Source organism: Micrasema longulum, unplaced genomic scaffold, assembly GCF_059751315.1.
Source record: "Micrasema longulum isolate JH-2025_06_02 unplaced genomic scaffold, ASM5975131v1 h1tg000403l, whole genome shotgun sequence".
Taxonomy (NCBI): domain Eukaryota; kingdom Metazoa; phylum Arthropoda; class Insecta; order Trichoptera; family Brachycentridae; genus Micrasema; species Micrasema longulum.
In genome coordinates this window covers 218,442-234,071 of record NW_028277603.1, presented here as the reverse complement: position 1 = coordinate 234,071, position 15,630 = coordinate 218,442, and the positions used below count along the sequence as shown (strand labels likewise).

The following is a 15,630-nucleotide window of genomic DNA, read 5'->3' as shown; positions in this document are numbered from 1 at the left end:
GTTGGAAGAAATTGCTATTTGGCAATAAGCCCGCCAATGTATAAATAACATTAAGTACAAAAATTTAAATAAAAAAAATCTGTTAAGCCGTTTAGAAGGAGTTCAGTGACATCACACGTACAGAGGAATTATATATATATATAAAGATGTGCAGCAAAAATATTTCATATAAATTATGGGTAGCCAATGCGTTGACCGGTCATCGCTCCCGTTTGACAGATGACCATTTGGCAGCGTGTTTACGAATTGGAATAAGTACCTAGCTACAAATCAAATGACGATAAGCTTAATAGTTAGTATTTTTTTGCAAATGGGGAAATATCACGATTTTTTACAGTTTTAAATAAATAAGGACCTATGAAATACTGTCGAAAAGGATTTTTTTGTTATAATTTTTAAGCATGTTAACAATATTTTGAGTTTTCCCAATTTTTGTAGATAAAAGGCTGGATTCAACTCCCTGGGGAGCTGTTAATATCAACATATCAAAAGAGATGAAGAACATTTTAGAGAATGAAGAACACTTTAGTGAATGTTACAGTGTGTAAAGTGGCCACTTAAGTGGCTGGTTTAAACCATAAATGCGCGAGATTAAAGTGTTTTCTACGGCCGCGAGAGCGTTTGGAATATCAGGGCCCCGATTACAATGGGAAGTTAAAATTTATCTTAAATTTTATCTACAAAGTAAAATTTGGTTTTTTGTATGAAAATCAGAATATACAAACATTTTTTTCTTTTAAACGTGTTTAATTATAGGTTACCGATGAAGAAACTTTAAATTTTCATGCAAATTTACTTAAATCGTGCATAAATATCGATTTAAATTTATAGACAGTCGAAGATAGCTCTGGTAACTTACTATTGTAATCGGAGCCCAGGGCTGGTTTTCTAAACTATGTGTATTTAGTACTTAAATACGCGAGATAAATGGTTTTTCCACGGCCGCAAGATCGTTTGGAATACCAGCCCACATAGATCTAAATTTGTTGTTACGGAGAGGGAAAAAAATTGAGAAGAAAATATGTAGGACGGGGAATTCACATGGCTTATGAATTGTCATTGGCTGATTTAAGTGTCCATTTTACACACTGTGTAACATTTCCCATTCTGCTTTTGTTTAAACATCCACATTTCCTCAACTCTTCCATCTGTTTGATTTTGTGAAGTAAAATAGCTGATTTTTTATTTATTTACCTTTGGGACAATAGTAGGTTGGTTGTTAGCAGAAAAGGCGTACGCTCCATAATGCATCACGCTTGCATAATCGTAGGTAACTCCAAAGTCTGATGTGTCGGTTGCTTTTTTAAAGTTGTACTCTTCGCCTGAAAGAAAAAAACATATTGTGTGCTTAAGAGAATACGCGGTTTGACTTTTCTTCATGAAAACGCATTCCTGTATTTTATCCCAATCCAGATAGAGATGCCACAAATATTCGGCTACTATTCGGTACTCGGCCAATTCCTTTTTCTTAATATTTAGTAATCAGCCAAATACTGCGTACTATTTGGCCGAATATCAAATACGAAACCATGAAATAAAAACGCAAGAAATTATTAGTTAAGCTCCCAAATATTTTCATTCCATAGGTAATCAGAAATTTGTTCAAATTGTATCACTTTTGTGTATTGATGAAAACACAATAATTACTCGATATTTAATCTTCAATTTTTAATTTTTTTTTGGCCATCAAGATACATGACGTGATGATACTACGAATACCGATAAAAATATATTAAATGGATTTAGAATAATTATTAATTGTTTTTTCAAAATCAATATGGATATTGTGGAGAAATATTTTCATACATAAATGTAAAAAAGAAATTTAATAAAAATACGTTGCAAGAAAAACGCAACCTGTTTGGCCTTGGTTGTTGTGGCGTCAAGATTTCTTATAATGTTCTGAACAAATTTCAATGGCCAGGAACAAATAAACATGAATCGTGACGTATTAGGGGGGTGGCTAATGGAATGACCGTTTTTGCGGGAATTCGAAATAAAATATTTTTTATGCTACTAATAACTATCAAATTTTTATTTTACTTACAGACCTTAATTACTTTGAAAATGTAAAAAAAAGTGAAATTTTCCTATTAACGGGTAATCGTGGTACATTCTGAGCGCCAGTGCAGACGGCATACAGCTCTCGCGATTATTATTATAAACAGACTACAAAGACAGCAAAATAAAATATTAAAGTTAGTATATATTACCTTCCCTATCTAACAGCAACTAAAGAACTTTTTGAACAAACTAAACAATTAAATGTAACTAAACTCTTTAAACTAGAATCCTTAAAATTTATTCACAATTTAGCCACTGATGTAATTGTAGACGAAGAATTAATACTTGAAAAAAACTGTAGTAAACATGAACATAATACGAGAATATCAGAAAAATATCATATACAATCTTTCAAAACGAGAAAAGGACAATCGAGACTAATAAACCATGGTCTGAAATTATACAACAAACTTCCAGACAAAACTAAACAAAAGACTCAGACAAACTTTGCAAAAGATGTTAAAACTATTATTATCAACAGTAGAATGTGAATTTTAAAAGTGAAAATGTTTTGTTAAATGTATATAACCCGTAAGGGTATAACAATGAAATTTAAATAAAAATAATGATTTAGATACAAATGATTTTTCGTGTGTCAATATAAATAACTCCTTTGACGTTACTACAAAGTTATTTCGTCACTTTTTTTGACAACCGTCATTCTAATCATGTTACATTTTAAGGACTATAAAATAATAATTTCAGTAGGTAAAATAATAATTTTAGTAGGCAAAATAATAGTTTTAGTAGGTAAAATAATAATTTTAGTAGGTAAAATAATAATTTTAGTAAGTAAAATAATAATTTTAGTCGGTAAAATAATAATTTTAGTAGGTAAAATAATAATTTTAGTACGTAAAATAATAATTTTTACCTTGTTTTATGTTTTGCAGGTTGATTCTTACGAAATTATCTCGTTCTGGTCGACTCTGTTCGTGGACGAACCCAAGGGCGTGCATCAGCTCGTGAATTGGTACTCCCACCTTGTGCACGCACCCTGGACTCTGCAGGTTGACTTCCTGTCTGCCTCCTGAGGGATTATTTCAGTTGTTATAATAACATTATTAATCTTTAACATACCGTGTGTAAAAACTCCCTCGAGTGGTTGCAATCGGAAATCGTACAATTAAAAATGGTGCATAGTTCGACCAGCCTTACTGCCTTACTTGGCAGTTTGGTGAGGGCGCTAGTATAGGGTGGACAATGTTGTCAGGTGTAGAAATAATTGTTAGTGAAATGTTTTTGTTATTTAATTTTCTTAGCAAAAATATTTAACCGTGACAATTTTAATGTGAATATTAAATAAGCATGGTCTATTCGTAATCAAATTAAAAAAAAACATTGTAATTCCATCAATATTAACATTGTAAATTCTTTTAGCCGTTCTCTTGCCGTCCATTCATTCCACATGTCCAAAACTACTACTTTTTTGTTTTTTTTTTTATTATTCCGTTCACTATTATACTACTCACTATTATCATATACTATAGGAGTTTATTAATAAATATTAATTGAATTACAAAGACAAGCGTTGTACGATAAAACAATGTACTCCTATTTTAAAAAAAAAGCATTATAATACTAGATAAAGTTTATACATATTTTTTTTTTAAATAAAAGTGTTAAAACGCGACAAAACAGAACAATATGAAGTTATAAAAACTAACTAAATAGATTTTTTTTTAAAAACAAACACAAAAGTATTAGGTTTTTTTTTTTAAAATACAAAATTTGCTTAAAAAATATAAGAATACTTTCATACTTAATTTTAGAAACTGAAATATTCTTTTTTAAACATGAAATAAAAAATAAAATAAAAAATAAAGGCAGATTTATATATTTTTCCGAAAAAAATCACTAACAAGGGTTTATTATTAGACAAGCGTTGTAAGATAAAACAATGTACTCCTATTTTAAAAAAAGTGCATTATAATACTAGATAAAGTTTATACATAAAAAAATAATTTAAAAAAAGTGTTGAAACCCGACAAAACAGAACAAGAAAAATTTTAAAGACTGACTAAATAGATTTTTTTAAAAAAAACAAACACTTAAGTATTAGGTTTTTTTTAAAGAATACAAAATATGCTTAAAAATATAAAAATACTTTCATACTTAATTTTAAAAACTGAAATATTCTTTTTTAAACATGAAATAAAAAATAAAATAAAAAATAAAGGCAGATTTATATATTTTTCCGAAAAAAATCACTAACAAGGGTTTATTAAAATAACTATCCTGGCAGCACTTAGTTAAATAATCAAATAACAAAGCTGTCATGGCGGCAGCTCGTCTTATCGAATTTTCAAAGGCGATAAATGGCAACTTCTGTGACTTTTCTGCTTGATAACATTGCAAAACTGCGTAAGCAATTGTTCTAACATCACCACGCACTGCTTTTAGTGTAAAGAATTTTAGTTATAAACTTAGTCAACTGCCACGTAAGGCTGGTCGACCTCTAGTGTCCACACAGTAAAAAGTGTGCACACTGCTCACATCACGTTTAAATCCGACAAATACTTGAAGATGGGAATGTCAAGACTAAGTTTTTAAAAAAATAAATATATTTTTTTTTACACAATTTTATGGTTATAAATTTGCACAAACCATTTAAATTTTGAGTTACACTTTGACCGGTTTCGAGGTTACTACCTCATCGTCAGGAATTTAACTAACTTACAATTACACGCATTTCTTTTTAAATTATAAAATATTGTATAAAAGAGACAGAAAAATGTAAATTTAAAGTTAGTTTAATTTCAATTAATTACCATTACACCACTTTAAATAACACTTATGACAAAACAAATCTGCTTTACATCTATGCTAAGTAATACTTTGAGGCTAAATATTCAAACCTAAATATAATCTCGGAGAATTGACTTAGAACTTTGGTATACTAATAAAAATGTTTATAATGCTAAGTTCTATTTGAATATGCCTTGGATAGACAAAAGGACGAATGCATCGATACTGGAAGAGCTCCATATTACAACTCGTCTATCAGTGGTGTGTTTGAGAAGGATACTGTCTTTCTTTGGACATATAGCTAGACGTGAGCCAGACAATCTAGAAAAGAAAATAATATCTGGCCGAGTTAAAGGTAGGAAAAGCCGAGGTAGAATCCAATTTAGATGGACTGACCAAATAAAGGTGGCTACGGGGCTAAAACTTGATGAGTCAGTTCGTCGGACTGAGGACAGACTGGAGTGGAACAGACTAATCAAAAGTGCTCATGGTGACCACGATCCTCGGCATTGAGGGACCGACTTGGAAGAAGAAGAAGATTTAAATAATGCGATTATATTTGTTGGCCGGCAAAATAAAAATTGGCCCAATCTGGGTGATCTTTTTTGTGTTCTTCGGCGTCGTGAATTTACGCTAATTTATTTAAAATGTACTAACCAGTTCTTCCAACACTTGACCAGCACCCTGTTTTCCTGTTACCAATAGTCAGGTAATCGGATTCTCCTTTGTAAGGAGTAAAACGAATGCAAGTTTGTCTATGGTAATCTGCTATCGCCCTCATTATATTGTCTCTTTCCTCAGAACCTGTAACATAAAGTAAAATTACCCCTACACTGTATAATATTCACCAGTCTGAAGATGCCCATTAGAGGGTGAAAACGCTAATTGGTCAAAATAAATAAGTGGAAGTGTACCAAGTATTTTTTAAATTAATAACTTATGTGGAAATATAAGTTATTACATCATGAATGTAATGCTTTATCTTCGGGGGGCCATTGCTTAAACCTGAAAGCGCTCACCCCCTACCCAATAGCCCGGTACTTTAAGGACCTGAGCTTGGTTGGAGGAGATATTGCAATAGCCACGTGAGCGCTTGCCCTCCAATTTATATCCTTAAAGACCAAGGATCAGAAGGAGAGAGTTTACTTATGGGGACCAGTCATAATAGATCTACATTAGCCGTAGTGACGTCAGAAGCTTATTTAGCACTGACTCTCATCTTTAAAAACAAACAAAGAACATCGCTCTTCTATAAAGTCGTGTAACAACGCAGTAATGTAGGAAAAGGACGCTCAAACTTGGCATAATGAAATGAACCAAAGTCTAGCTGTGTCAAAAGCAGACACAATCGAATGACATTTATGAGTATGGAAATGAATGACATATGGCAGGTAAGACGCATGATGTTTTATATTCTAACTGCCTACCCCGACGAGGAAATGGCGAGATAGTAGTTGTAGTATAACACCTTGAATAATATATTTAATAAAACTATGCTCTGCAGTTTGCCTTACTGCGGCGTTGAGTACGCTATGCTGTTTGTGTTTTAGGTGAAAATAGGCTATGCAGAATGCATAGGTTTAGGCGCCTGACATGAAAATACTTTTTTAGATGATTTGTCGTTCCCGGAATGTTTCGCTTGGCGGGAACGTTCCCGTAACTTCCCGAGAACATTCCCGGCAACCCGAAATGCACGGAAATTTTGAAATCTGTGTACATTTATGCACTTTTTACATATATTTTTATCTGTTATGTTATTCATAGTGTTGAAACGCTTTATCTGTTAAGTTTTTAATTGTTTACTTTTTAGCACGAACACTTTACAAATTTACTATTATGTTCAATGTTTGTTTTTGTAAATTTATTGATGATTTTAAGTTGCCAGAATTTCACTCGTCCATGCACTTTGTAGCTGCAAGAAGATTAGTAATCTAGCTTCAATAGGTAAATGTTATCAACTATCAAATATCCAAATTTAGTAAATGAGGTCTAAAATTCCAACCGTCCATGCGCTCTGTAGCTGCAAGACGTGGTGGGATATTTATTTATTGTACAGCGCCCTTGAGGTGATTTTCACAAAAACGGCGCTATATAAATTATCCAAATATAATAATAATACAAACAATAGATTTTTACATACATCAAGACAATAAAATAAAAAAATATGCATTATTACGTCAAAAAATATAAATTCCCAGTAAATTCCCTGTGCCCGGAATGTTTCCGAGTAAGCTACGCTTTAAATTCCCAGTAAGTTCCCGAGTACGTGCGCTTTATTTAGGTACCCCGCGGAGGGCTGGTTTTACTATCGTAGTCATCAGCTACGTCTTGGAGTCCGTCGTTAAATAAGTGGTGCTTTTAAGTTTAAAAAAAGAAAAGGAAAAGGTTTAAAAAAAGCAAAAATGGATTGATGCGTTGATGCGTTGATTTTTAAAAATATTTTTATGTGAGTTTTTTGCGTTCTGCCATTTTTATTGCTAATTATACCACTCGATTTCAGTAAGTATTTATTTATTATAGAAATCTAATAACACTGAGTATACATTTTAGCCTTAACTATCAACTTATTCAAGATCAAACCACCTTTTTTTACTGTCATTTCAAAACCGTTTTAAATATCTTAATTTTAACTACGAACTCCAACCAACCCTAAACAACCTGAATCTTACACACACATGTAGATATGATAGTAAATGAAATAAATTAATGTTTTCGAATAATAAAATATTAAAGTAAGATAGTTATCCTATGTGAAAACATAATATTTATAATTTACTTCAAATAATGTAATTCAATCAGACCCTTTGCACACCTTAAAGTTAGATTATCTAAGAATATGTTCTTCAGAGATATCTCACTGTTGCTTCGGGGGAGCGATATGTATAGTAATCAATTTACTTACTGTATCCGCTCTCGATGACGTAGGGGACGATGCCACGGGGCCAACGGGTGCTTTCAGCTTTAAGTCCATTTCTTGCGGTGGTAGGAAACAAGATGTCACCTTCTGCGTACTCTCCCAATTCGTCAGGATTTTCCTTGGAGCCGGGAGTCCACGAAGCCAACTTCAACCCTTAAACATAAGCGAATTCGTTTTTTGTCAAAAACCATCTTTCAAACACACTGCAAATATTTCACACCCCCAGAAGTAAGTCTAAATTTGGCTGTTTTGAATTGGATAGTGTTATGCAAAAATGTTTCATCTCTCTATGAGGAGAGTTCAGCGTGCTGAAGAGTTAATGGAGGATTCACATCTTAGTTCACACCACATTCACAGGGATGTGTGATGTCACCGTGGTTGTTTAATCCATACAAATAATCATACTAAATATTTACATATTATTTTTATTTATTTTTTATTTTATTTTATTCAGAAAACATACAGTCAAAAATAATAAGTATTGAAAATAACATTTTTTTAACGTAAAAAGACCAATTAAGTTTTTATAAATTACGAAAAAAATATAAACATTAAATGTGACAAAAAAAATAAATAAATAATAATTTCAAGTGAGAAAAGAATAATTGTTAACATTTGCGTTTTCCATGGAGGTAATAAATTAAAATAAATAAAAATACCGAATGTACACTCCGAGCCATCCACGCACATATAAAACATACACAAACATATACATAACATGCGGCACATATACATAGCAAAAACCACTCAAGATGCACATTCGGCAACTATCCCAAATAATCGACCCCATGAAGAAATTTTCTGAATAAATGCAACGTGCAGTTAAAAATGTCTACATCAATACTGAGTCCATTATAATTTCTACAGGTACGTCGAATGAATGAATCCGAGGTATACCTACATACATACACGTAATCATTATATGTATGTGTGTATGTGAGTGATTATTCTTATTTTTAGAGGTGGGGGTTAGTGCTATTCAAGCTCCTGACGTCACTGCGACCTGTGAATATCTATTGTGACAGATCCCAGTGAATAATGAGTACTTCCATTTTTTTTCCATATGATTAAATTGGGATTTTATGCTGGAGTGTTCTTAACAATTTTACATCGAACGATAAGGTGGTTGATAGTTTCCTCATTAACACTTTGTATCACAGAGCCGTGAAAACACGTGATTATATAACCATGCGTTGTGTCCCGGTCCCGTGTTTTCACGTGGTTTATCAGATGTCTAAAGAGTGCATTTTATTGAAATCTAGTGACTTTTGTTAGTACTTTTTCACTGCTGGTAAACCACGTGAAAACACGGGACCGGGACACAACGCGTGGTTATTGTAATCACGTGTTTACACGGCTCCGGGATACGAAGCACAAAAAAAGAGTGAGGCCCTGTATATGTGCGAACATTGCAATGCGCAATGTGGCTCTCCATAAAGGGTAATGTTGGTAAAACTATCATACAAAAATTACTTATTTCATTATTTCAAATAAATATGAAAAGTTTCAATTGATTTGACCAAGTATTTTCATAATTATGACACTTTTAAGAAACCCTTCACAAAGCATGAAATGTCACGTGTATTTGGTAAATCCTATGTGTATTCGGCCGGTGCTCAAAGTGTTAAGGTTTTAAAAAACAAATATTTTTTGATAATCATTGTTCAATAAGTCCACTTACATTCACTACACACTCTCGCATACATACAATACTCACACACCCGTACACATATACACACACCCTCACACAATATAAATATATATACTCACCCTCACCAACATGTACAATAATAAAACTGATACACTAAATTTTTAGTGACTAAAACAAGTATTTAGCATAAATATTAATATGATATAATAAAAGTTATCCTCATAATGTAATTGAGACACATTTAATATATATATTTTTACCGACTTATTAAAACCATTGAATAAATTCCACAATGTGTTAACAAATTACAACAGAGATGAAGAACATTTAAGAGAAGGTAATATAGAAGTCTAGGGATCTACAGGGCTTATGACCTGTCAATGGTGGCCACTTTACACACGGTGTAACATTCACCATTCTGCCTATATTTAAACATCTATATTCCTTCAATTCTTTCATCTGTTGATGTTTGTGAAGTTAAAGAGCTGAAACCTTTATTTATGCGGGTGAGATTCGTCTAATTGAATTATTTCACCTACATACTAGGCAACGCCTGAAAATATTATTTTTTCAATTTCTATACTTCTTCATGGACCAGGTAATTTATCAACAATATTTTGAGTTTGTCCATATTTTTGTAGACAAGGACTGGATTCAACTCCCTGGGGAGCTGTTCATATTAACATATTACAACAGAGATGAAGAACATTTAAGAGAAGGTAATATAGAAGTCTAGGCATCTACCGGGCTTATGACCTGTCAATGGCTGGTTTAAGTGGCCACTTTACACACTGTGTAAAATTCACCATTCTGCCTATATTTCCACAATGTGTTTTGTTTTTATGAGAAAGTATGAAAAATAAAATAAAATAAATACATGAACAACTGTATGAAAGAGATTGAATGTATTGAATGTATGAAAGAGATTGAATGTATTGCAGCAAAAATTTATAATTTTTCAGTAAGCTGTTTGTTGTACGCTGATGATGAAGAAGAACATTCTTCTCTCTCTTCTCCATATCTGTTGTAATATTTTTATATTAACAGCTCCCTAGGGGATTGAATCCAGTTCTTGTCTACAAAAATTTGGACAAACTCCAAACATTGTTGATGAATCCACCTGTAGCTTAATCACATTAAAAATATCGACGCGCTAGTAAAAAACGTGATATCAATTTCTCACCCTGGTTGTTTATCGTATTCGCGATCACAATGCAACATCCGTGAACACCTAATATTAAATGTCAAAATATTTACGTTTTGCGACGTATAATCCTGCTGCGCAATCACATGTTTGAATTTCACCGGTGTAAATATGGAAAATATTTTAAAATTGCTATTTTTATTTATTTATTATGCTATTCATTGCATTTAGCCGGCGGCGGCGGTTAGCAAGCCAAATGTCAAGAAAAGCAGTCGCCATAGTAATTGTAATTTAATTTTAACTTTTTTGTATTAGATACTCCTTACTTTTTGGCAAAGCAATATATTGTATTATTTTTTTATAGTAAACGCAGATTTTTCGCAAGTGAACTGTATTTATTTACGAGGAAAATAAAAAACAAACCGACACGAGCGTTGACTTAGAGATTACACATGCGTTGACTTATGACCGCGATAACTTAAGCATGTTTATTATTGTTTATTGTGATTGCTCAAATGCTTAGCATGTTTTTAAGCATGTCGACAGTTATTTGTGATTGTACTACAGGACTAGAACTGAGTTGGATTTTTATTAATTTAAAAAAATAAAAAAACTTTAATTGGCACTACTGCAAAGTTGCTGCATGTCGCTTGGTAACTTTTTTCTTTCGGTCGATATTATTGTATTGTATTCTAAAGAATTTGCCAGTTCAAAACACTTACAAAATATAACGAATTCTTGGCGAAGTGTTTGATAAAATGCAAATTCTTATCTATATAGAATGTTATTTGCTATTCATTGCAAGAAAATATGTTAACGAGTATTGTATAATGCACCTAAGCTGGAACTTATTTATCGTAACTATTATTATTTTAACATATTACTACAGAGATGAAGAACATTTTAAAGAAGGCAATATAGATGTCTAGGCATCTACAGGGCTTATGTTTAAGTGGCCACTTGACACACTGTGTAACATTTTTTTAGAGTCGTAGAGTAAATGCAGGACAATACTGCTTGGTAGTAGATTCGTGGTTTCTTATTTATTTTAATTGAATGATTTGTATTATATTGCTCATAATACAAATCATCAAATCAGATTATTTTTTGCATAAAAAGGTCTGCCTTAAAACAGGTTGTACCTAGTTAGGCAGACTTGACATGATCCAGATAAATCTATTACCTAAGTGTGTACGTAGTAGATAAAGTAATTGTTATTTTTGTTAATAAACCTTGATTATTATTATTATTATTATTGAAACATTAAAAAAAAACATGTTGAAAAATATTCACTTAAATAAAAAATAATATTTAACCGTGACATTTTAATAATTATTTCTAATTAACTCTTCCTTTCGCTGTATTTTATAGCTTGCATTGTTCAGATAATAAACATTTATCAAAATTTGAGCCACTTTGCCTCATTAAAAACCTTCCAAATATTTTGAAATCCATCCGACGGAAAAAGTTACACATGAAATTGATTAAAAACACATGAAGATGCCATGTCGTATACATAAAACCTCCAAAATACAAAGATCTGATTTTTCCTTGGTCTTCAAACTTTTGAAATGTGATTTCTCAAAATGATGTTTTTTGAGTAAGTTACTTTTGCTTGAACGGCGACATGTTTGTACTAACATATTTTAGGAGTATACATACGTGAAAAAAATAATATTTATTTTATTTATTTAAATCTTAAAGTAGGGCACACATATCATACATATTGTTATGTGTGTTCTAATAATAACATTGCAAATATATTTAATTTATAAATTGTTTATCACATATGTCTTGACCATTATTTTAAATTTTGATATGTTTTTTTCTTCATAAATATTTTTTTCCATTTCGTAATACTTTTTAATTGCTTTAAATAAAATTGAATTTTGTGACTTTGCCTTTTTCCTAAATGGAAGTCTAATTTTGTTCTTTTCTCTAGTATTGTGATCGTGTTCATGCTGGTTCCGATCAATTTTTTTCCAAAATTCTGTTTTCTTATTAGAGTTTATAATTTTATGAACAAATATCATTGTATTGTAAAATATTCTTTGTTTATATGTTAATAATTTCATTTCATTTACCATCGACTTTACCCTCGTATATCTGTTTTTTTTTTCAAAATGATTCTAAAGGCTTTATTTTGTAATACAGTTAGTTTATCTATGTTTTCTTTGTTTGATAAAAATAAAATGCTACTACAGTAGTTAACGTGTGGTTCAATAATTGCTTTGTAAATAGTTTTGCAGGAGTCCTTATCAATAAATCTTCTGATCCTTCCCAAAATTGATATTTTTTTGCAATCTTATTTATTACCATCTTAGCGTTTTACAAAAATTACCTTTCATTTTGTTGTTTTTAAATTGTTTTTATTTGGGATTTAAACCATTAATTTTCTTACAGATTTTGTCCAAATGTTTGTAGACGAAATACTGGATTTTACCTCCCAGGGAAAATAATGTAAGAAAATTGTGAAATAATTAAATCAGATGATTCTTTTCACTACAATAAAGGTTTTAGCTCTTTAACCTCACTAAATTCACAGATAGAAGAACTGAAGAAATACAGATGTTCAAACATGGACAAAATGGTGAATTTTACACAGTGTTTAAATTGACCACTTAAATCGGCCAATTTAAATGCCTAAATTTCCTTATTCCGTTCTCTAAAATGTTATTAATCTCTGTTGTAATTTGTTAACATTTATTTTATAATGCTCTGATTTGAAGATTTTAGAACTACTAATAAAAAACTTTTAAAAGATACATTTAAAACAATATGTAGAATGTATACAAAATATTTTGAGTAAGTTTAAATCTTTCTAGACTAACACTAACTAGATCGATATAAAAATAGATAATTTCTTCGCCTCTGTTACTACATATTATAAAACAAACACAAAGAAACAAACCATCACGCCGTCTCCTTGTAGGGATAGGCAGAGAGGATAGAACGCCATATCATTCTATCTTTGCATACAGACTTCCTACTCCTGACATGTCCATCTTCAAGTATTCGATGGACTTGATCGCGCCATGTCTTTCTCTGTCTTCCTCGTTTTCTGCATCCATCAACATTCACATCGTTGATCCTTTTAGTCGTTCTTTCGCTCTCCATTCGCTCTAAATGTCCAAACCAACGCAACACCCCTTTTTTGATTCTGTCGATAATGCATGTCTCAGCCTTACACAGTTTACGGATCTCGAAATTTGTGCACCGTCATTAATCGTTTTACCACACATTTGCCTAAGGGATCGCATTTCGGCAGCATTCAACCTACTTTTATCATTATTTTTTAATTCCATTCTTCGCTCCCATACATGAGAGTTGGCATTAGATCTCCATTGTGAACTGCTAGTTTTGCCTCCTGTCATAAATATTTGTTTGCCGAAGTAGATTTCATCGCACCTTCCACCCTGTTCCCGGCACTCTCCCTCCTTTCCATCCCTAGTAAACATACTTTTCAGATACACAAATTCTTCTACCTGATTCAAAATATCTCCGTTCACACTGATCTCACATTTAGTTATATTTTCATCTCTTTCAAAAACCATCACTTTCGATTTATCAACATTTATAAGCAAATCGTTTTTCTTGCATTTATAATACATATTTTGATTCGGGTTGTGGTCCTGTGGCTAGTGTCTCGGACTCACGGATCAAAGGTGGTCCGTGGTTCGAATCCCACTCTACCCCAACTTGATTCCCATTTTCTAATAGTGAGTTATTTACAACTCGTTGAAAATGGCCCTCAAAATTAAAGATTTGTGTAAATTATAAGAACTCAAACATTTTCTTTTTCAATAAAAAAAATAATAAAATAATTTATAGTACAAAAACATGATTAAAGTACTTACCGGAACTAGCTGATGGTACGCCAAAGATTCTTCCTCCTAAATAGGACAAATCTAACTTGCTTGGATCGACAAAATCGATCGAGTTAAAATCGACATCGCGAAGGGGTGTTGGCAAGACCGTCCCTATCAAACAAAACACTAATGCGACGACCATAGACATCTTGAAAGATTAAACTATTTTGACAGTTGGAAAATTATCTCTGATATTTCGGTAATTTTTGTCTTTCGCGCCCACTTTTGACGTTAGTTTATATTGGAGTTGCTCACAGAGTGATGTGTAATGTTGTTGGAACCTGTTTTTATACGAAATGAGTGCGCTTGAGACGTTTTTCTGTTTAATTTCTTCAATGCCGCGAAAGTACTATCACAAAATAAATAGACCCCGGCCTATCGGCCAGTGCTGCCAATTATTGCTATTTTGTCCTAATTTACTTAGAATGCGAATTAAGATTAGCATGCGAAATTTCGTATTCATTTATTGCGTTTTTTCTCATTATTGTTTTTTTCTTCTATAAACCGCTATGTATCGTTATATCGCTTTGTTACAACATAATTAATTTTATTTCAATGATTTAAATTTGAATCACCTCATATTTATTTATTTATAGTCACAGAGATATAATTAAATAGAAATAACGCTGCATAGAACGATAGTTTAAAATTATGTTCTGAAAAATGAGCGTTCTTGCGTCAACATTATTATTACTTTTAAAAGTATTATTTAACAGGCGGGCATATTGCCTTAAGGCGATTTCTTCCTACCTATACAAACCGTTCAGTTTGAGAAAATTACAAGTATATGAACATATTGTACCTTACGATTTTATAGAAAATTAAAAACAAAGACTAACTAAATAAAAAAATAACACCATACTATGAAGAGAGGAAAATGGATGGGAAGTAAAGAAGAAGGATAAAAGAACAACTTAAATATTTAGATAGTGACATTTCAGTCTTGACTTAAATCCTTAAATGTAAAAAAAAGAGAGGCGTCTCTAAAATTAGGTAGATTATTTCACAATCGAGCAGCTACTACTGTGAAAGAGAAGGCAAGAAAGTTGGAGCGACAAAAGGGTATTAAAAGGGTGTTTTCGTTACTAGACCGAAGAGATAGTCTGTGTTGTCATAGAGGTTGGAAGAGCTCTCTCAGATAAACATGCGAACATTGCCATGCAAAACGCGTAGTAGAGTAAATAAGACTAACTTGCCAGTTTACTGTGAATTTAAAGCTGTATGTTGCGCCTTTTTA

The 15,630-nt window shown here is 31.9% G+C and overlaps 1 protein-coding gene across 3 annotated transcripts in view; it reads right to left on the bottom strand.

Annotated features, from left to right (window-relative positions):
- LOC148281840 (hatching enzyme 1.2-like) overlaps positions 1–14,663 on the bottom strand; it is a 41,967-nt gene extending 27,304 nt beyond the window's left edge. For all 3 annotated transcript variants that reach the window (XR_015822249.1, XM_088225984.1, XM_088225983.1), the window contains exons 1-5: positions 14,382–14,663; positions 7,715–7,882; positions 5,470–5,616; positions 2,939–3,094; positions 1,195–1,322 (exon numbers count right to left, since the gene is read on the bottom strand). Coding sequence is in view for 2 of the 3 variants with exons in the window: in XM_088225984.1 (XP_088082110.1) it covers positions 1,195–1,322; positions 2,939–3,094; positions 5,470–5,616; positions 7,715–7,882; positions 14,382–14,541 (759 nt within the window). In the remaining variant the exon portion in view is untranslated. The remainder of the gene's footprint in view (positions 1–1,194; positions 1,323–2,938; positions 3,095–5,469; positions 5,617–7,714; positions 7,883–14,381) is intronic.
- Between the last annotated feature and the right edge of the window lie 967 nt (positions 14,664–15,630).